This window comes from Mastomys coucha, unplaced genomic scaffold (genome assembly GCF_008632895.1).
Source record: "Mastomys coucha isolate ucsf_1 unplaced genomic scaffold, UCSF_Mcou_1 pScaffold18, whole genome shotgun sequence".
Lineage (NCBI taxonomy): Eukaryota > Metazoa > Chordata > Mammalia > Rodentia > Muridae > Mastomys > Mastomys coucha.
Genome location: NW_022196900.1, coordinates 10,441,571 through 10,464,347, shown reverse-complemented (window position 1 = coordinate 10,464,347; position 22,777 = coordinate 10,441,571). Strand labels below are relative to the sequence as shown.

Genomic DNA, 22,777 nt, shown 5'->3' with positions numbered 1-22,777 from the left:
GAAGTGTCCCTCCTTATCTTTTTTGATCACTTTAGGGTAAAAGTCGATTTTATTCGATATTAGAATGGATACTCCAGCTTTTTTCTTGGGGCCATTGTCTTGGAGAATTGTTTTCCAACATTTTATTCTGAGGTAGTGTCTGTCTTTGTCACTGAGGTGGGTTTCCTGTATGCAGCAAAATATTAGGTCCTGTTTACGTACCCAATCTGATAGTCTATGTTTTTTTATTGGAGAGTTGAGTCCATTGGTATTAATAGATATTAAGGAAAAGTAATTGTTGCTTCCTGTTATTTTTGTAATTAGAGCTGGCATTCCGTTCATGTGTCTATCTTCTTTTAGTTTTGTTGGAAGATTACATTTTTGCTTTTTCAGGGATGTAGTTCCCCTTCTTGCGTTGGAATTTTCCATTTATTACTCTTTGAAGGGTTGGATTTGTGGAAATATATTGTGTGAATTTGGTTTAGTCATGGAATACTTTGGTTTCTCCATCTATGGTGATTGAGAGTTTTGCTGGGTTTAGTAGTCTGGGTTGGCATTTGTGTTCTCTTAGGGGGGTCTGTATGACATCTGTCCAGGATCTTCTAGCTTTCATAGTCTCTGGTGAGAAGTCTGGTGTAATTCTGATAGGCCTGCCTTTATATGTTATTTGACCCTTTTCCCTTACTGCTTTTAGTATTCTTTCTTTGTTTTGTGCATTTGGTGCTTTGACTATTATGTGGCGGGAAGAATTTCTTTTCTGGTCCAGTCGATTTGGGGTTCTATAGGCTTCTTGTATGATCACGGGCATCTCTTTCTTTAGGTTAGGGAAGTTTTCTTCTATAATTTTGTTGAAGATATTTACTGGCCCTTTAAGTTGGAGGTCTTCACTCTCTTCTATACCTATTATCCTTAGATTTGGTCTTCTCATTGTGTCCTGGACTTCTTGGATGTTTTGGGTTAGGGCCTTTTTGCTTTTTGCATTTTCTTTGACTGTTCTCTCAATGTTGTCTATGTTATCTTCTGCCCCTGAGATTCTCTCTTCTATCTCTTGTATTCTGTTAGTGATACTTGCATCTATGTTTCCTGACTTCTTTCCTAGGATTTCTAATTCCAGAGTTGTCTCTTTTTGTGATTTTTTTTATTGTTTCGACTTCCATTTTTAGGTCCTGGATGGTTTTACTCAATTTCTTCACCTGTTTGTTTGTGTTTTCCTGCAATTCCTTTAGGGTTTTTTGAGTTTGCTCTTTAAGTGCTTCTACTTGTTTACTTGTGCTCTCCTGTAATTCTTTATGGGATTTTTTTGTTTCCTCTTTAAGGGCTTGTACCTCTTTACCTGTATTCTCCTGTATTTCTTTAAGGGAGTTATTCATGTCCTTCTTCAGTTCCTCTATCAGCATTGTGAGATATGATTTTAGATCCAATTCTTGCTTTTCCGGTGTTTTGGGATATCCAGGACTTGCTGCAGTGGGAGTACTAGGTTATGATGAAGCCAAGTAGTCTTGGTTTCTGTTGGTAGGATTCTTGCTTGCCTTTCGCCATCTCTTGATTTTTGGTATTAGATGTTCTAAGTGTCTCTGACTAGAGCTTGTCCTGTCCCTGCCACCCTGCAAGTCCCCTGATACATGTGCCTCCCGGCTGGCTGCTCCTGTCTTAGAAACTCACAGGAGAAAAAATGGCGGATGTCACCCGAGTCTCTGGGTTAAGGTGCTCCCTGGAGGTAGGCCCTCCACTTGCAGGGAAGGGGCAGAGAAGGACGCTGATCCACCTCTGTCACTCGGAAGCTGAGAGGATCCTGTCCCTGCTGCCCTGCAACTCCCCTGCGACTCGTGGGGCCTGTGCCTCCCGGCAGTCTGCTCCCATCTTAGAAACTCACCGGAGAGAAAATGCAAATATAGATTCTTATCCACACCACATCTCTCTAGTAGCTGATAATTCACATTAATTCATATCTGTCTGCCCCACCTCTATGTGTGTGTATGTGTAAGGAACCACCCAGCCAAACATTCATTGTATGTCTTTAAAAAAATATATTTATTTAGGGCCAGGCAGTAGTGGCACACACCTTTAATCCCAGCATTTGGGAGGAAGAGGCAGGCAGATTTCTGAGTTTGAGGCCAGCCTGGTCTACAGAGTGAGTTCTAGGACAGCCAGGGCTATACAGAGAAACCCTGTCTCAAAAAACCAATATATATTTATGTATATGACTAAAATATAGCTGTCTGTCTTCAGACACACCAGAAGAGCATCGAATCCCATTACAGATGATTGTGAGCCACCATGTGGTTGCTGGAAATTGAACTCAGGACCTCTGGAAGACCAGTCAGTGCTCTTAACCACTGAGTCATCTCTGCAACCCCATTGTATATCTTTTGACCCCTCAAAATAATTTATTTGCTGTTGTGTTATGTCAAATGAGCTTTTGGGGGAAGCCTGGATAAGGCACAAAACAGACTCACCTGTATTAGGGTTCTCTAGAGTAACAGTGTTTACAGAATAATATTACAGACTGCACCCAGATAATCCAAGGCGGCTAGCTGTGATGGAAAGTTCAAGAATCCAGTAGTTGCTCAGTCCACAAGACTTGATGTCTCATCTGGTCTTTAGTATATGCTAGAATCCTGAAGAAGAAGGTTTTAATACCAGTGAAGGAATAGATGTGCTCTCAAGACAAGGGTAAACAGGCAAAAAGCAAAAACTTCCTTTTTTTTATGTCCTTACATAAACTTCCAGCAGTAGGTATAGTCCAGATTAAAGGTATGTATTCCTTCCTCAAGAGCCAGGTCAAATGTGTGTGTCTTCCTGCCTCAAAGGTCTGGACTGCAACTGTATTCATACACTTCAAAAGAAGCAAAAAAAAAAAAAAAAAAAAAAAAAAAAAAAACCTCTCACTGGTGAGCCCTCCATTTCTGGATTGTAGCTTATTCCAGATATAATCAATTTAACAAGAATAGCCACTACAAGTCTACCCCTTGTCAACTTGACACACATCATATTTTCTTAGGTCATGATTAATTTCAAAATGATAACTGTAATCAGATCACAATTACACCTAAACATAATGTAGATATCCAGAACACAACCACAACACATTATATATTTAACCAGGTCATAGTTACCTCTAACATGAGATAACTGTCCCTCATACATTCCAGATGTAGTCAAGTTGACAAGCAAGAATAGCCATCACACCTCTTTTCAACTATCCTACTTTTCTCTCATTTTTGTTTTCATTTTATGTATGGGGGTGTTTTGCCTGCACTTATGTCCATGAACCACCTACGAGCCTCATGCTTCAGAAACCAGAAAAGGGCATCAGATTATATGGAACTGGAGTTACAGACAGTGATGAGTCACCATGTGAGTGCTAGGAGTCTTCCCCCTGGAAGAACAGCCAGTGTTCCTGACCACAGAGCTGTCTCTTCAGTCCCATAATGCAATCTTAAACATGATTATGTTGAAATTTCCCATCTTGGTACCTGTTTTTCACTCATCTGATTTATCATTTTGCTCCCTTATTCCCCTACTCCTGCTATGGCAGATTTTATTCCCAAAAGATTGCAGATGGCAGTACAAATATAAACAGAAAGTGCTTGCATATATCCCATACCCTCTTTCCTTTCCCATATTGTTATTTAACTCACTATCGAAAAAGTCTCTGCTCCCTCCCCCCACTTGAATTCTAATGGGGGCTTATGGCTTCTTGACAAATGGCTGAGACTATAGATTTCAGCTGTCTATCTTTTGCCCTTCCAGCTATGATGTGGAAAAAAACCCAATCAGGCTCATCAAGAAAGACCACAAGGAGGATTCCCATATCCTTGGTGTCCCCAGCTCTGTGCCAATATTGAGAACAGAACATGAGCAAGAGTGAATCCCAGCTGATTGTATTCCCTTGACTTCTAGACTTCCATTTGAGATAACACACACTGTGTCACAGAGACAGTCTATTTTGGTCGTGGTTTTGCTCTTTTGGTTTTCCGAGACAGGGTCTCCCTACAGTAGCCCAGGCTGGCTTTCACTTTCCTTCTCAGTCTCCCTAGGGCTGGATACACAGGGGCTCACGGCCACATTCCAGCAAAGGATACAATTTTAGAGGAGAGTTGCTGTCAAAGACCTGAGCTTATTAGGGCCTTTCCACATTAGCAGCCCAATGCTTTTATTTGTAGATATCTTTATCTCAGGCATTTAGCCAAAGTCCAAGTTCCGAGGTCTTAGTCGCCTAACTCGGTTCAGCCTACTTATGCCTGGTTGAAGAGGGAAATACTAAGACATTTTCCTCAGCTCTGACTGAATAGTCTGCAGTTTTAAAAACTACACTATCTGCAAAGCTGTCAGAGCCTTGATTTGGGAGTCTCTGAGAAGTTCCGTGCATCTGCGCTGACTTACGGGGCCTCCTTATCTAGAAGAGCACTCTGCCCTTCAGAGGATCGTTGTATACCCGCAGTAAGTGATTACTAGCTGATTTCTTTTTGGCTTGCTCCTGTAATGAATTGCTCTGACGCCTGGTAGCTCTCATATCTGCTGTCTCTTAGAGCAGTGAACTTTTTTTTTTTAACTTTCATTGCATTATGATGAGAAAAGTTACATGATTTCAATTTATCTGAATTTGTTCACATTTAAAAACATATTTTAAGTAAATAGAATTAAATCATATTCTTGTTTCCCTTTTGTACCCCAACTCCTCCCAGAGATCCCCCTTCAATACCTACAGTATCTTTTTTTGTCATATTCCTTAAAATTTATAAAATACTATAATACTAAAAATGAGTATTATAAAGGTTGTTTGATATAAAACAACAATCAATTTAACAGTCTTATGTAGATGCTTGTCTACAGCAATACTGAAAATACATACATTTTTCTCAATATAAATTTTAAATAACTCCAAACATATTAACTGTATATTTCAAAATAATACATCACTACTAGTATTTTCTTAAATGAACATAAATATATAAAGTCTTTTTGTTTGTTTGTTTTGTATTTAGTAGAGTTTAAAATCTTGGCTCCTACTGTGGTACAAGCCCAAAATAAAAACAATTTTTAGACATTGGATTTCATTGTAATAAGGCTGTACTTCAATGACCCTCACATCACCAAAGGATTTAACCTCCATCGTAGCTGAGAGTTGATAGTTGATAGTAGGCATGATTTTTGGATACAAACTTCCTGCTATGGTCAAAGCTATTTGACTTGAGGGAGTGACTTTATTCTCAGCCCACAGAGAACAGGTTACATTCATTTCAGAAATGGTGTACATATTAAGATGGTCTATCCATAAACCATTCACCAACTGTTTCAATGAACGATGGTTCTGCTTGGAGGGTGGCACAAACATTAGGTGTAGGGAAGAATCTGGTTCACTAGCTATGATAATTTGGAAAAGCATTCATCTCAGACAAAGAGTAACTTATGAAGTCATCTTCTTCAAACTTGATACAAGAGCTACAAATGTCAAGCAAAGCATTTAGTCTCACTCTTTGCTGTTCTCTTTCCTACAAGCCACCTCCCAAGTTAATTGTCTATGTCTCCCTTGGGTATATAAATACTTTTGAAATATATAAGCTGTTCTGAAAACCATAGTATAGTGTAAAAACATGAAATAAACAATACTACTAATAGAGAGGCTGAGATAGGAGAAACAAGATTTCAAGACCCTTACGTTGTACAGAGCAAGACACTGTCACAAACAAGCTGAAAGTGTATATAGATTGTACAATATTGGACCTAATTCTCCAATTACCAAATTAGAGAGACCATTTGATGACAATCAACAAATTTCTAATTCCTCATATTTTTGGATTTCAATCAATTAGAATATGTTGGTAATATTAATTTTCATATTAAGATATTAAGAAAAGGTAATTGTCACTTCCTGTTGTTTTTGTTGTAAGAGGGGGAATTAGATTTGTGTGGATTTGTTGAAAGATTACTTTCTTGCTTCTTCTAGGGTGCAGTTTTGCTCCTTATGTTGATGTTTTCCATCTATTATCCTTTGTATGGCTGGATTTGTGGAAAGATATTGTGTAAGCTTGGTTTTGTCATGGAATATCTTGTTTTCTCCATCTATGGTAATTGAGAGTTTTGCTGGGTATAGTAGCCTGGGCTGGCATTTGTGTTCTTGTAGGGTCTGCATGACATCTGCCCAGGATCTTCTAGCTTTCATAGTCTCTAGTGTAAAGTCTGGCATAATTCTGATAGGCCTGCCTTTATATGTTACTTGCCTTTTTTCCCTTACTGCTTTTAAAATTCTTTCTTTGTTTAGTGCATTTGGTGTTTTGATTATTATGTGATGGGAGGAATTTCTTTTCTGGTCCAGTCTATTTGGAATTCTGTAGGCTTCTTGTATGTTCATGGACATCTCTTTCTATAGGTTAGGGAAGTTTTCTTCTATAATTTCGTTGAAGATATTTACTGGCCCATTACATTGGGAGTCTTCACTCTCTTCTATACCTATTATCCTTAGGTTTGAACTTCTCATTGCATCCTGGATTTCCTGGATATTTTGGGTTAGGAGCTTTTGGCTTTTTGCATTTTCTTTGACTGTTGTGTCAATATTTTCTATGGTGTCTTCTGCCCCTGAGATTCTCTCTTCTATCTCTTGTATTCTGTTGGTGATGCTTGCATCTATGACTCCTGATTTCTTTCCTAGGTTTTGTATCTCCAGGGTTGTCTCTCTTTCTGATTTCTTTATTGTTTCTATTTCCATTTCTAGATTCTGGATAGTTTTGCTCATTTCCTTTACCTGTTTGATTGTGTTTTCCTGTAGTTCTTTAAGGGATTTTTGTGTTTCTTCTTTAAGAGCTTCTAGGTCTTTAGCTGTCTTCTCCTGTATTTCTTTGAGTGTGCTATTTATGACTTTCTTAAAGTCCTGTATCATCATCAGGAGAAGTGATTTTATATCTGAATCTTGCTTTTCTGGTGTAATGGTGTGTCCAGGACTTGCCATGGTGGGAGAATTGGGTTCTGATGATGCCAAGTAACCTTGGTTTGTGTTGTTTATTTTCTTATGTTTGCCCCCCACCATCTGGTTATCTCTAGTGTACCTGCCCTTGCTAAATCTGACTGGAGCCTGTCCTTCCTGTGATCCTGATTGTGTCAGAACTCCTCAGAGTCAAGCTGTCTCTGTGATCCTGTGATTCTTTGATCCTGTGACCCTGATCTTGTTAGAGCACCTGGGAGTGCAGCAGCTCCCTCTGGGTGTTGTGGGACTAGCTGTGAAGCCTGGGCCCAAGGTCTGCTCAGGACACCAGCCCAGAGAGACCGGAAGGAACCCAACCCACTCTGCTGGCGGAGTTCCTGTGTGCCTGATCCCGTTGGTCCCAGTTACTCCTGGTGTTGGAACATATGTTGAATCCTCCTCACCTCTGATCCTGAAAGTGTCAGAGTGCCTGGGAGTGGTGCTTCCTCTGAGTGTTGTGGGTCTGGCTGCAGAGCTTGAGCCCAAAGTCTGCTCAGGACACCAGCCTAGAGAGACCGGAAGGAACCCAAGCCACTCTGCTGGCAGAGTTCCTGTGTGCCTAGTGAACTCTTGATAAGTCCGTGAAGTTATCATTCTCTACCCTCAGAAAATCTTACATTACTTGAAAAATAGTGATATAAGAATCCTATATTTACCATATTTTCACCTATTTGTCATATTTCATAGATAAACCTCATAATAGTTACTTTTATTTTAGAACAGGCTATACTTTTAACTAAGGTCACATATGTATCTATGTAAGTGATGAAATTTTGAAAAGGGCCTTTATATTTACCCATATAATAAATGTGTTCTTGCTCTTCATCATTTCTTGAAATATTATTTACTGAAAATGTATTTTCTCCTTTTCCCCATGGAAATTTCTATCTTTTGCCTTCAATTTTGATGTGTATATTTCTTAGGTAAGGAATTGTAAGCATTTTGTTTATTTACTTATTTTTCTCTTTTCTTTTGAGCACTGTGAGTGAGGGATTATTGTCTCACTTTGTTTATTGTCTTTGTGGTAGAGCCAACTGACATTTTAGGTTTGTTCTTTTCCTCTATAATATGTCTACTTACCTCTGGCTACATTAAAATTTGCTCTATGTGTTAAGAGTTTGATTATAATGAGAGCTGGGATTTCTGCTGGATTTGTCCCCATATTTGTTGTATTTCTTGTGACTGTAGCATGGTGCTTTTCAGTGAACTGAGGGGACATTCAGCCCTAGTTTTCGTATTACCCTGTGCCTATCTTTAACATGTCTTTCTAAGGTGTCAATTATTAGAGAATTTATGCAGTATGTTAAACCATAAATATTTAAATATTTTCCTGTGTCTCAAGTCCTCTAATCTTCTATCTTGACTTTTCTCTTCATAGTTTAGTTTGAGCTGTTCTTATGTCTGTTTGATACCTTTGACTTGCTGTCTGGTAATTCCAACATCTTTCTATTATAGTGATTCTTTTCTCTTGTACTCTTGAATTTTAAATAACTTTTATGCATCATAATAAAAAATGGACCCTGGGTGTGTTGTATAAAAACAATATCTGAAAAGGGGGGACAGTGATATTGTTTGGTGGGTAGAAGCCCTTGCTGCTTAGCCTGACAAGCTGAGTTCCATCTCTGGGGGCCACATGATTGAAGAAGAGTCAATCAACTCCCATCAGCTGTCACACTCTCTCTCTCTCTCTCTCTCTCTCTCTCTCTCTCTCTCTCTCTCTCATATACACACACACAGACACACACACTCACACACACATATGTATGCATGGACACACAAATGCATATAGACTCACATATACATGCATACATGCACACTCACCCACATACCCATATACATACACACACACACCCCACACAGAATTAATAAACAATAAAAAGGGCTTTGGCCATGTTTTGTTTGGATTTGGGGGCTAATCAGCGTGACCTGAACCAAGTATGAGTTGGGTCTGGGACTGTGACAGACTTATTCAGTGCATCACTGACATCACTAATTTTTTTTAGTGGTGGGATTAAGTCCCCTTTCTCATCAAGAGCCTGCATTCTAGGCATTTGTGAAGCTCTTGGGAGGATCTTTGGCTTTAATAGCCATTTACTAGCCTTTTAAACTTGGGATTTCTAATAAGGGGTCTGAAACATGGGTCACTAGGAAATTTTCTTGGCTCAGTGATAATACTTGTGGTTTTCTCAGCATGGGGCCATCTCTCTGCTCTTCCATCTTCATCCTCTGAAGGATGCTCTAAGTGAAGGCTTGAAAGCCTCTGTGACTTTGTCTCAGATTGTGCCTGTATCTTGGTCTTCTGGTGATGTCCTGTAGACATAAACAGGTGGAGGCATGTTCTTAGCTTCTCAGAGTTCCATCAAACAAGCCAGCACCCATCAAAAGTATACCTCCGTTTCCATTTTGTTTCTCATATCTCTCTGTGACTTCCTTTCTGCTCTTTTATCATAAGTGAATATCAGAGTAGAAGGGACATTTTCCTGCTTCCTAGGAGTAGCCGTTTGTCACCCACTGGAGTTTGATCCATTTAGATCTCTGGCATTCTCAGCAAAGTAAGTTAAAATGAAACTAAAATAAAATGAATAAAATTAAACTAAAGTAAATAGATACAAATCTGATGCTGTACTTTTGGTTGTCAGGAGCAATGGTCACTCTTGTGCTAACATTTAAAGGAAGACAATCTGCTGCAGCATTTTCTCTGTCCAATCACATTAGGGAAATGACAGGTCTGTGATTGGACAGCAATAGAGAGGTGGAACTAGGGTTGGAGGAGGAGAAAGGTCAGAGGAGCAGGAGAGAGGGCAACAACAATCGATAAACATTTCAGCAAGACTTGTGTATGTTTTGAAGGTCTTACCTGCTTCTAATTGTGTTTTAGGACTGTATAAATCCTAAACCAAAGCAACATTTATATTTATTTATATTTGTTTTCTGTAAGGTAAAACACACAGGTACCTGTGAAAGACATTAGTTAGTGGTGCCACTCATTCTGAAAAGGGAAATATTCAATCAGCGTGTTTTCAACCTCACATCTTAATTCTGCTTTTGCCAGTTGTGTGTGACGCCACATCCTGACATCATCCATGCTGTTTGGAGTGCTGTTTAAATATCTCACATTTGTTAGTGTGTTCTCTGGCTTCTAAAAATCTGTTGAAATCTCTGAGGTGTCTTGCATTACCAAATGACCACAGAATATTTTGCAACAAATCAATGGAGAGTTAAGACTGAATCCTAAGAGGCCTGACTCCAGTCCTTCCATCATTCATTAACCATATTACAACTTGATTTCATTTCTGTTTCTTTCTGTTTTGAGGTTTTGGTGAAGATATTCCTGAAGAATTGTCCAAGGTTCCCTCTGCAAAAATGGCCAAGCTGACAGCTGTTCCTCTCAGTGCACTTGTTGATGAGCCCGTGCACATCTGGGTCACAGGCCTGGCTCCATTTCAGGTGGTGTGCCTTCAGGCATCACTGAAAGATGAGAAGGGAAACCTGTTTAGTTCTCAGGCCTTCTACAGGGCCAGTGAAGTGGGTGAGGTAGATCTGGAGCGTGATTCCTCACTTGGAGGAGACTATATGGGGGTCCACCCCATGGGTCTTTTCTGGTCCTTGAAACCTGAAAAGCTATTGAGTAGATTAGTAAAAAGAGATGTGATGAATAGCCCCTATCAAATCCACATAAAACTTTGCCATCCATCCTTTCCAATAAAAGGTGTAGTTGTCAGTCCTCCATTGGATAGCTTGATTCTGGAAAGGTGGTATGTGGCACCTGGTGTCACGAGGATTCAGGTAAAGGAAGATCACATCCGAGGAGCCCTGTTTCTGCCTCCAGGTGAGTAGAATCACTCTGGTTAGAGCTATCTCTGTTTCTTCTGTGTGGGGTGCCTTGTACTTCTAGAAATTCAGCTTGGACATGAGTAATCTAGAGTTCTCACTGTCCTGTTGAGAAGCTGGGTTAATTTTGTCTCAGAAAAAAAAGTAGGTGATATTCTACTCTAATTTGACTTTCACCCCCACATTCTGAACCTTGTCTGAGGGTATGACTGGTTAGAGTTTGTGAGGTTTCTGAAGAGTTGGAAGTAGGTTAAGTTTAGTTCATAAAAGGCTGGCTAACTGAAGACTCTAATAAAGCTATTGTCAAAAGATATATCATGTTGACATTCATTTTAGGCTTGTTTAGATAATTTAAAAATTTTTATTCTCAAGAACACTTCATAGTGCTTCAGTGCTAGAGATAGCACTGGGTTTTTTGTTTGTTTGTTTGGTTTGGTTTTTGATGTTTTTGTTTTTTGCTTTTTGTTGTTGTTGTTGTTGCTTAGTATCACATCCCTGTTAAAAACATATATATTGGTCCAGGCCTTCTGACTCTGGCTGATATGCTGGTACTGGGCATGTTATTTCTTATCTCCTGAGACATTGGATTTGTAGAGTCTCTGGCATCAAATGATCTTCGGTGACCGAAGGAAGGATGAGATATATTTGGTCACAAAAGTTAAATTAGGTGTCAAAACAGTTCAGGTCCTTTGCTGTTCCCTTCTTTCCCACCCATCAGGAAGATGCAAACTCATCTTTATTAGTGTATTTACATGATGGTTTCCAAAGTAAGATACATTGTTGTGGGCCTCCCTCTCCTTTGGCACCCTCCACATATCAACTTTACTTCTTAGGGTGATTGAAAGCTTAAAAAGTTTTCTGGAACTGAGTGTGGGGACATTTAGGATGGACAAAAGTCATTGGTTGGGGGCTTAGGGTACATGAAATTCCTCATTATGATGGGGAAGTGTTTCAGGAATCTCAGGTTCTGGCTCAAAAGGTTTTGTCAGGAGAAAGGGAATTGATCATATAAACTAATTAAGGTTACCTAACTTCTCCGGATAAGGTCAGAGAAGGAAAACAGCTGTTAAAAAGAGAGTCTCCCATTTTGCTCCCAGCTTAGAGGTTATACAATCATGGTGGACTTTGACCCTAATTAGCAGAGGTTTTGCACATATTATATCATCCCATTTCTTTTCTCAAGCTAAAGGACACATAGCCTGTTAAAAACCCCTCAGTGCTTTTTCATGTGAAGCCACTCGTTAAATGGACATAGCTAATCTTCCTTTCCTAAAATCAAGTTTTCAAGACAGAAATATTTATTATTGTAATTGTGGTGGGTGGGGTCTGGTTTATTTTAGAAATATCTGCCTGCACAGAGTGAGTATGGACTGATGCTCTGACGGTCCTCTTCTTTCACTGGACCCTTAGCAGCAGGGAAAGAATTTAAAAAAGAAAAAGGTCTTCATTTACATCTGTTCACAAGGAGATTTTATCAGTTTCTTTCTGAGTGGTTACCACAGAGAAACAGAGAAGGATGTTTGGCCTTCCCTTGCCCCGCTTGTGCTGGCCATTAGCCTGGAGGCATAGGCATTTAAGGCAAGTGCTCCAAGACTGAGCTACTGAGCTGTGTCTCTTACAAGATATTTTAGACAGAGTATTCATTGAAGATACTTCTGAGCCATGAACTTCACTTATATAGAGAGAACCTTTGTCTAACTAGGTCCTGTGAGGGTGTACTCTCAGGGACATGAAGATCTCCAGCTAGGCCCCCTTCTTAAAGGTTGTATATCCCCTAGTTGCCCTTTGAAGGTAACCTTGGAAGTTGGCCTTTGAAGGTATCAATCTATAGCACATTTCACAGAAAAGCACATGTAAACAGACATAGCATATTTTGTGTCAAATGTTATAACCTTCTAGATTTCCTAAATCTCATTTGTGTACCTTTTATTGTTTAAGAAGTCCTGACACAATTTGTATGATATTTCTTACTCAAAGCCTGTGGAAATTAATCCTATTCTAGGTCTTAAGGAGTAAAGATGTCACTAAATGTGGTTTCTAATAAATCCATAGAAGTTCTACTACATATTGATTAGTCTTCACTTCATTTAGATACAATGCGGAATATTTGAATGTTCCACTTGAGAATGTATGCATTAATCCCAAGATTCAGTTCTTCTTCTCAGCTTCCTCTTCTTATTGGTGTTACATGAAACTTTTCAATATACCTCCCAGTTTCCCTTGAATCCACAGATAAAACACACGCACACATACACACAAACACACACACACACACAGTTGTTCATTTTCAACTTGACTTCTTGGTACAATTGCTGGGCGCTATTGGAAAACATGCCCTTATCATTACTCTTAGCTCCACACTTCCCACTTGCCCTAACTTTAGTTGGTCAATAATCTAGTCCCTGCTAAACATCTCTGACCAACCACCTATAGGAGCCCATCTCTTGTCCTGAGACCTCACATGGTTCCTGGCTCTTCTCTCTCCAAAGCATGGTGAACTCCCTTCTCTTCTTCCCTTGCATCTGTATCCAGGGACCTGGAAGTCCTACCTTTCACCCAGGAATTAGCCCATGACTTTTTTTTTTTTAAAGATTTATTTATTAGCATACATGAGTACACCATAGCTATCTTCAAACACACCAGAAGAGGACGTCAGATCTCATTATGGGTGGTTGTGAGCCACCATGTGGTTGCTGGGATTTGAACTTAGGACCTTCAGAAGAGCAGTCAGTATTCTTACCTGCTGAGCCATCTCACTAGCCCTAGCCCATGGCTTTCTTTAGTCACAGATCAAGAGCCAATTGGGGAATAGGACCTTAGCATCAGAACCACTCGTAGAGTTGGCTTCCTGCCTTCTTCTCATATGTGACTTGTTTTGTGTTGCTCTTTTCCAGGAGAAGGTCCTTTCCCAGGGGTTATTGACTTGTTCGGAGGTGCTGGTGGACTGATTGAGTTCCGGGCCAGCCTCCTGGCAAGTCATGGCTTTGCCACCTTGGCTCTGGCTTACTGGGGCTATGATGACCTGCCCTCTCGACTGGAGAAGGTAGATCTAGAGTATTTTGAAGAAGGTGTAGAGTTTCTCCTGAGACATCCTAAGGTGATTTTAGGCTCATTAGTATGATTTTATTTTTTGTCCGAGTGTTACATTAACTTCAATTCTCTGCAACTTTTGTTAACTTTGAAGTGTCATTTCTCAAAACTGTATTTTTGCTACAAAGAACAGTAGTCATTTGTTCTTTCTGGTTTGGATGTTCCATTTGTAACTATTTGTAACTAATGACTGGGGACTCTCCTCAACACAACACACACACACACACACACACACACACACACACACACAGTATATGTGTATAAGTATATATTTATATATGTGTAATACATGCATACGCATATAATAGAGAGTTATTTGTGTACAGGTTCTGAATATAGGGTAATGTCTTACCTCTTATGTGTGGATGTGTGTGTGTGTGTGTATGTAAAGGAGTGTGTACAGAGCTCAACTTTGGCTGCTGTTATTTAGGAGCCATTCACCTTGTTTTTGAAACAGGGTGTCTCACTGGGGCCTGTGGATTACCTATCAGGATAAGCTGGGTAGACAGTGAGCCTCAAATGTACTCACATGTCCATCTCCACAAGTCTGAGATTACAAGCAAATCAGCATGCCTGGCTTTCTTTAAAAAAAAAAAAAGGTTCTGAGAATATAAAGTATGTCCTCATACTTGCATGGCAAACACTTACCTGATTGAGCTCTCTTCACAGCCCCAGCATGTATCTACATCTGTAAACAAACAACTTGTGAACATGTTTCCCAGACCAGATTCTGAGCCATCTATCTCCAGAGTTCTAGACCATGAGAAAAAAAAAAAAAACAAACTGAACCAGCACACAACAACAAGAACCACCTTATGTTAGCTTTTAGTCCACCATCAGCCACTTTTCTGGGAAATGAAGAGTTCTTAATCAAGAATAATACATTGGTATTTCTTCAATTCGCTGGCCCTGTCCTCTAGTGCACAAAACAGCTTTTTTTTTTTTTTTTTTAGGCATTAAGTCAACATATCATCGTCTTAAGATGGAAATAATGGTCAAGAATTCAGATTTTGATTGCTTGATTTTGTGTTATTTTGCAGGAAAAGAGAAGAAATCAATAAGTAGAGTAACTTGGCCTTATAGCAGACACTAAAAAGATAGGTAACAAAAGAAATTAGGCTCAGAGTCATAAAAAAGCATCCCCTGAAAATGGATGCATTGCTTTACTACACCAAATCAGTTATATTAGCCTTAAAATTATGGATAAATGTCTCTCATGGGTGACTAGCATACCTGCCTCACTTAACATATTACTTCCCATTTTTTTTAAGGTGCAAAAATTCAATTTACAGCCATTTCATCTGAGACTCTTTGATCCAGATGATTTATCTATATACATTGTTATACTCATATGATACTCATGTGATACTCATTATCTAGGGTGTCTCACCATGGCCCTCATCTCCAGTCTTCTCATCTGATGACCTGATATTGCTATGGGGAGCATGTTTGATGATTGGCAATAAAAAATGTGTTGAAATACTCCTTTTTGAAATTTCTTTATGAGATAGAAGCTTTCTATTCAAGTTCTATGCACTGTCCTAACTTCCCTTCAATCTCACCTCCCTCTGTAGGACACCCATTCCTTTGTAATGAAGTTTATCCATCACCTGTTTCCTGACTCATGTTATTCACAATAACACATTCTCTCTTTATTTTCCTGACTACATTGAATTTTGGTGGTTGTGTTCATTTGCTCTGTGGTGACTGAACCTAGGGCCTACTGCATGATAGAGAAGAGCTTCACCACAGTTCTGTATTTCTAGTCCTTGCATGATATTTCTTGAAGGCATTTTAACCACAGAACCAAGCATAATGCCGAATCCAGCATATCTACAGTAAAGTCTAATTAGATAAATATCCTGTATGCCACAATTCCAGCTACTTGACATATAAACACCTGGGTGGGTTCTTTAAGTGTTTTTTGTTTGTTTGTTTTTTAACTTGCATGCTATTTTTTGTTTGTCTGAGATTGTGGATTTCCTAATGAAAGAGTAAAATCTCATTTTCATTGTTTTCAGGTCCTGGGCCCAGGTGTTGGCATCCTTTCTGTATGCATTGGAGCAGAGATTGGACTTTCTATGGCTATTAACCTAAAACAAATAACAGCCACTGTACTTATAAATGGGCCTACTTTTGTTACTAGCAATCCACATGTGTATCGTGGTCAGGTCAACCCGCCTACACCCTGTAATGAAGAATTTGTACAAACCAATGCCTTGGGACTTATAGAGTTCTATCGAACCTATGAGGAAACTGCAGATAAGGATAGCAAATATTGTCTTCCCATTGAAAAAGCTCATGGACATTTCCTTTTTGTGGTGGGAGAAGATGATAAGAATCTCAACAGCAAAGTGCATGCTAATCAAGCCACAGCACAGCTGATGAAAAATGGGAAGAAGAATTGGACTTTGCTGTCTTACCCTGGGGCAGGTCACCTGATTGAGCCTCCCTACTCCCCAATGTGCCAAGCCTCAAGGATGCCCACTGTGATCCCAAACATCAACTGGGGAGGAGAGGTTATCCCACATGCAGCTGCACAGGAGCATTCTTGGAAGGAGATACAGAAATTTCTCAAGCAGCATCTCCTTCCAGATTTGAGCAGTCAGCTCTGAGTGGATTTGATTATATTACTGGAAATGGAGCTCGGCATCTCTTGGTCAGCACCATTCCTGACTTCCATAGAGGAATGTCTTTGATCTCTTATCAAATGAAGAAGGAGAGTACCACAAGAAAATACAGGAGGATGGAGAATGACTTTGGAAGGGGAAATATGTTTTCCATGGAATGAAATGTCACACAGTGAGAGCCTTATATCTGTATAAATAAAATCTTAGGTCTTTCCTAAAATGTTCAAAATCATAGCAACTTTCTATAATGATAATTATCCAGGAAATTATACAGTGATAACCCACAGAATAGTTGGTTTATACAAGAAATATGAAAAGAATTATATATTGTCACTTATAATTTCTTAAAACATTAAATTTTCTCAGATCATTCTTGTTGTTATTGGAAATCTAGAGACACGTGTTTTAAGGCACTGTGAATGCTTGTGTGTATGTAGGAGCACTGAACCAGTTTACAAACAACAATTTAGAAAATAATAATCCAATCACTTTTGCCTCTAGACATCTGCAGCATGGGGAACACCCTGAAGTGTGCTGGAGTGCAGCTAAGGGAAGCACACATGCTGGGGAGGACTGTGGCCCTCTAGATTAAGGCTGAGCAGACTTTTTTGTTTAGCTTCTGTAAAGTACTATCCTGTGGATAATTTCAGCTTTGCCGTCCATGTGGCTCCTGTGTGCTGCACTCTGCTGTAATAAGGAAGTATGAAGATGACATCTGCATTCCCATCAAACTTTAATCCTGTCTACTGAAATTTACATTTAGTAATTTTGTTTTGGGGCTGGAGAGATGGCTCAGCTGTTAAAGGCTAGGCTCACAACCAAAAACATGAGTAATTTTGTTTTGAAAACAGTAATTTTCTTTAAAATTTTTTCCCAGCACTTACAAATATAAACCATTATTAATACATGGGCAGTGCACACACAGACACACACACACACACACACACACACACACACACACACACACACACACAAAGCTGTAGCTCACAGGGCATAATTGCTAGAGCATTCAAAATGGCCTTCAGTCTTCTACAAAGGACAAATCATGGCACAATTATTCCTGAGCTACTAAATTGCAATGGGAAGAAGTGGAGGGTAACTGGTTGTTAACAGGGTTAAGACATACATGTAGACATACACTTCAGATCATTTTGAAGTATGATTGGGAACTAGTAAAGATTTATCATTTAATAGCAACATGAAGACACTTCTCCCATGTCTGCCTGCTCTCTTTTACTTCTGTCTGCTTTTGATAATATTTTTGCTTAAACTAAAAACAAAAACAAAAACAAAAAAACTTAGGTTTACTGTGGAACAAATTGCCCCTTCCTTTCACTGGTTGACGTGGGAACTTGTCATACATATATGGTCAATTAAAATATATCAATTTGATTATAATAACCAGCTAATTGCAATAACAGATACTTCTGGCACCAGTTTTCAGATATAGGAAGAAGGAGAATTAATATTGGCATTTATTCTGGTGTATATACTCCTAAATTATATGCCAAGGAATTTCTCCCAAATTAAAAAAAAAAAGTTATCTTTTCAGAATCTCTAGAATGTAATACAATAGATCCTTAGATAACAAGATGTTGTTCTGTGTAAAATGGCCAGCTATTTTAGAACAGTAACCAGTTCTCTTAATTCCCTGCCCGGCCTCCTCCCAGTTTCCAGTTCAGCCCCTTCAAATATATCTCACAACCATTCCTCCCTCAATTCTCCAACAGTCAGCTGAAGTAGTCCTTTTTCCCAGTTTTTGCAATACTAGCAGCTCAAAATTATAACAACTATTCTAGCCTATCTCTTCAACTCAACTCCTGGCTCAACTGTCTCCTAATCACAACTTCTGCATCAACTGCCTTCTCTTCTTACTCTGTTATCCCAATTCCATTCACAAGCCCAGCTGACTTTTTAATAACCTATTCTGTTCCCAGAAATCCCAAAGGCAACCAACACTGATGGTCTTAGAGTCAAGCAGTTCTGACAGATAAGAATTCTTTTGTTTTGTTTTGTTTTGTTTTTTTTGAGACAGGGTTTCTCTTTGTAGCCCGGGCTGTCCTGGAACTCACTCTGTAGACCAGGCTGGCCTTGAACTCAGAAATCTGCCTGCCTCTGCCTCCCAAGTGCTGGGATTAAAGGCATGTGCCACCACCGCCTGGCAAGAATTCTGAAAGGGCCAGTTGATTAGCTACTGGGATCCTTCAAAAGGCCAGGCACACAGGATAGGTCACACCACAGTTCCAAATAGTGTTGATTGTACATTTTAATCTTCTCTCTTTGTTCAGATTTATAATTGTATTAGTCAGCTTTGGTGGGAGGATCAGGGTAACATAATAACTCAAACAAACAAACAAACAAATAAACAAGCAAACAGTAGAGAACAGATTTATTTGGCTCACAATTTCAGATCATATTTTTTCTTTCAGTTTGTTTATGTAGAGGATTACATTGACAGATTTTTGTATGTTGAAACATCCTTGCATCTGAAGCCTACTATGGTAGATGATCTTTTTTTATGTGCTCTTTTGGTTTTCAGGTATTTTATTGAGTATTTTTACATTAACGTTCATGAAAGAATTGATCTGTAATTCTTTCTTTGTTGATTCTGTGTGGTTTGGGTATCAGGGTTACTGTGGCCTCATAAATTTAATTTGATAATGTTCCTTCTCTTTCTATTTTGTGGAATAATTTGAGGAGTATTGGTATTAACTCTTTTTTGAAAGTCTGGTAAAATTCTTCATTAAAACCATCTGGCCTTGGGCTTTTATTTTTTAAAATGACTGCTTCTTGGTTATGGTTATAGGTCTCCTTAAATTGTTTATTTGATCTTGATTTAACTTTAGTAAGTGGTCCCTACTGAGAAAACTGTACATTTCTTGTAGATGTTCTAATTTTGTGGAGTATAGTTTTTTGAAATATGACCCAATGATTCTCTGGATTTCCTTAGTGTCTGCTGTTATGTCTCCTTTTTCATCTAATTTTGTTATTTTAGATATTCTTCCTCTATATTTTTGTTATTTTGGATAATTTTTTGTCTATCTTGTTGATTTTCTCAAATAACCAACTCTTTATTTCACTTGTTCTTTGTATTTTTTCTTTTTATTTGTATTCTATTTTATTAATTCTATCTATTTTATTAATTATTGCCAGAGTTTGATTATTTTCTGCCATCTGCTCCATTTGTATATGTGTCTTTCTTTTTGTTATGAGCTTTCAGGTATGCTATTAAGTTGCTAATATGAGATCTTTCCAATTTCTTTATGAAAGTACTTAGTGAGAATGAGAGGTGAGGAGGACTTAACATCTGTCCCAACGCTGGGAGTAACTGGGACCAGCGAGACCAGGCACACAGAAACTCCGCCAGCCCAGTGGCTCAGGTTCCTTCTGATCAATCCCACAACACCCAGAGGAAGCTCCACTCCCAGGTGCTCTAACATGCCCAGGATCAGAGGTGAGGAGGATATAACATCTGTCCCAACCCTGGGAGTAACTGGAACCAGCAGGACCCAGGCACACAGGAGCTCTGCCAGCCCAGTGGCTCAGGTTCCCTCTGGTCCCACAACACCCAGAGGAAGCTCCACTCCCAGGCTCTCTAATAGGAACAGGATCAGAGGTAAGGAGGACAAAACATCTGTCCCAACTCCGGGAGTAACTGGGACCAGCAGGACCAGACACACAGGAACTCCGCCAGCCCAGTGGCTCAGGTTCTTTCCTGTCCTACAACACCCAGAGGAAGCTCCACTATTAGGCACTCTAACATGCCCATGATTAGAGGTGAGGAAGACATAACATCTGTCCCAACACCAGGAGAAACTGGGACCAGCAGGAACCAGGCATACAGGAACTCTGCCAGCCCAGTGGCTTGGGTTGCTTCTGGTCTGTCTGGGCTGTCTGGTGCCCTGAGCAGACCTTGGGTGCAAACTCTGCAGTCATTCCCAAAACACCCAGAGGAAGCTCCACTCCCACGTGCTCTAACAAGCCCAGGGTCACAGGATCCCAGAATCACAGGATCACAGAGACAGCTTGACTCTGAGGAGTTCTGACACAATCAGGATCACAGGAAGGGCAGGCTCCAGTCAGATTTAGCAAAGGCAGGTAGCAGTAGAGATAACCAGATGATACAGGGCAAGCGTACGAATATAAGCAATGCAAACCAAGGTTACTTGGCATCATCAGAACCCAATACTCGCACCATGGCAAGTCCTGGACCCACCATCACACCGGAAAAGCAAGATTCAGATATAAAATCACTTCTTCTGGTGATGATACAGGACTTTAAGAAAGACATAAATAGCACCCTCAAGGAAATACAGGAGAACACAGGAAAACATCTAGAAGCCCTTGAAGAGGAAACACAAAAGTCCCTTAAAGAACTACAGGAAAACATAATCAAACAGGTTAAGGAAATGAACAAAACCATCCAGAACCTAAAAATGGAAATGGAAACAATAAAGAAATCAGAAAGAGAGACAACCCTGGGTTAGAAAACCTAGGAAAGAGATCAGGAGTCATAGATGCAAGCATCACCAACAGAATACAAGAGATAGAAGAGAGAATCTCAGGGGCAGAAGATACCATTGAAAACATTGACACAACAGTCAAATAAAATGCAAAAAGCAAAAAGCTCCTAACCCAAAACATCCAGGAAATCCAGATGCAATGAGAAGAGCAAACCTAAAAATAAAAGGTATAAAAGAGAGTGAAGACTCCCAATGTAATGGGCCAGTAAATATCTTCAACAAAATTATAGAAGAAAACTTCCCTAATCTAAAGAAAGAGATGCCCATGAACATACAAGAAGTCTATAGAACTCCAAATAGACTGGACCAGAAAAGAAATTCTTCCTGTCACATAATAATCAAAACACCAAATGCACTAAACAAAGAAAGAATTTTAAAAGCAGTAAGGGAAAAAGGTCAAGTGATATATAAAGGCAGGCCTATCAGAATTATACCAGACTTCTCACCAGAGACTATGAAAGTTAAAAGATCCTGGACAGATGTCAAACAGACCCTACAAGAACACAAATGCCAGCCCAGGATATTATACCCAGCAAAACTCTCAATTACCTTAGATGGAGAAAACAAGATATTCCATGACAAAACCAAATTTACACAATATCTTTCCACAAATCCAGCCATACAAAGGATAATAGATGGAAAACATCAACATAAGGAGCAAAACTACACCCTAGAAGAAGCAAGAAAGTAATCTTTCAACAAATCCACACAAATCTAATTCCACATCTTACAACAAAAACAATAGGAAGTGACAATTACCTTTTCTTAATATCTTAATATGAAAATTAATATTACCAACATATTCTAATTGATTGAAATCCAAAAATATGAGGAATTAGAAATTTGTTGACTGTCATCCAATGGTCTCTCTAATTTGGTAATTGGAGAAACATGTCCAATATTATACATTCCATATACACTTTCAGCTTGTTTGTTCGTGACAATGTCTTGCTGTGTACAACATAATGGTCTTGAGATCTTGCTTCTCCTATCTCAGGTTCTCTATTAGTAGTATTGTTTATTTCATGTTCTTACACTATACTATGGTTTTCAGAACAGCTTCCATATTTTAAAAGTATTTATATACCCAAAAGAAATGTAGACAATTAAATTGGGAGGGGGTTTGTAAGAGAACAACAAAGAGTAAGACTGAATGCTTTGCTTGACGTTTGTAACTCTTGTATCAAGTTACCACAGTAAGAGCCAAGATTTTAAGCTCTACTAAATATAAAAGAAACAAACAAAAACACTTTGCATATTTATGTTCATTTAAGAAAATATTAGTAGTGATGTATTATTTTGAAATATACAGTTAATACATTTGGAGCTATTTAAAATTTATATTGAGAAAAACGTATGTATTTTCAGTATTGCCATAAAGCTTCTACATAAGACTGTTAAATTGATTGTTGTTTTATATCAAACAACTTTTATAATACTCATTTTTAGTGTTATAATATTTTACAAATTTTAAAAAATATGGCAAAAAGATATTGTAGGTATTGAAGGGGGGTCTCTGGGAGGTGTTGGGGTACAAAAGGAAAACAAGAATGTGATTTAATTCTATTTACTTAAAATATGTTTTTAAATATTAACAAATTCAGATAAACTGAAATCATGTAACTTTTCTCATTATAATGCAATAAAACTTTAAAAAAAAAAAGAAAGTACTTAGTGCTATGAATTTTTCTCTTAGTACCACTTTCATTGTATCCTGTAAGTTTGGCTATGTCTTGCCTTCATTTTCATTGAATTTTATAAGA

At 38.9% G+C, this 22,777-nt stretch overlaps 1 protein-coding gene across 1 annotated transcript; it reads left to right on the top strand.

Moving 5' to 3' along the window:
- Positions 1 to 9,566: 9,566 nt before the first annotated feature.
- LOC116096003 (bile acid-CoA:amino acid N-acyltransferase) lies at positions 9,567 to 16,861 on the top strand. The gene is made up of 3 exons (XM_031377381.1): positions 9,567 to 10,769; positions 13,666 to 13,868; positions 15,883 to 16,861. The coding sequence occupies exons 1-3, from the start codon at positions 10,304 to 10,306 to the stop codon at positions 16,474 to 16,476; spliced, it is 1,263 nt and encodes a 420-aa protein (XP_031233241.1). The 5' UTR covers positions 9,567 to 10,303; the 3' UTR covers positions 16,477 to 16,861.
- Positions 16,862 to 22,777: the final 5,916 nt, after the last annotated feature.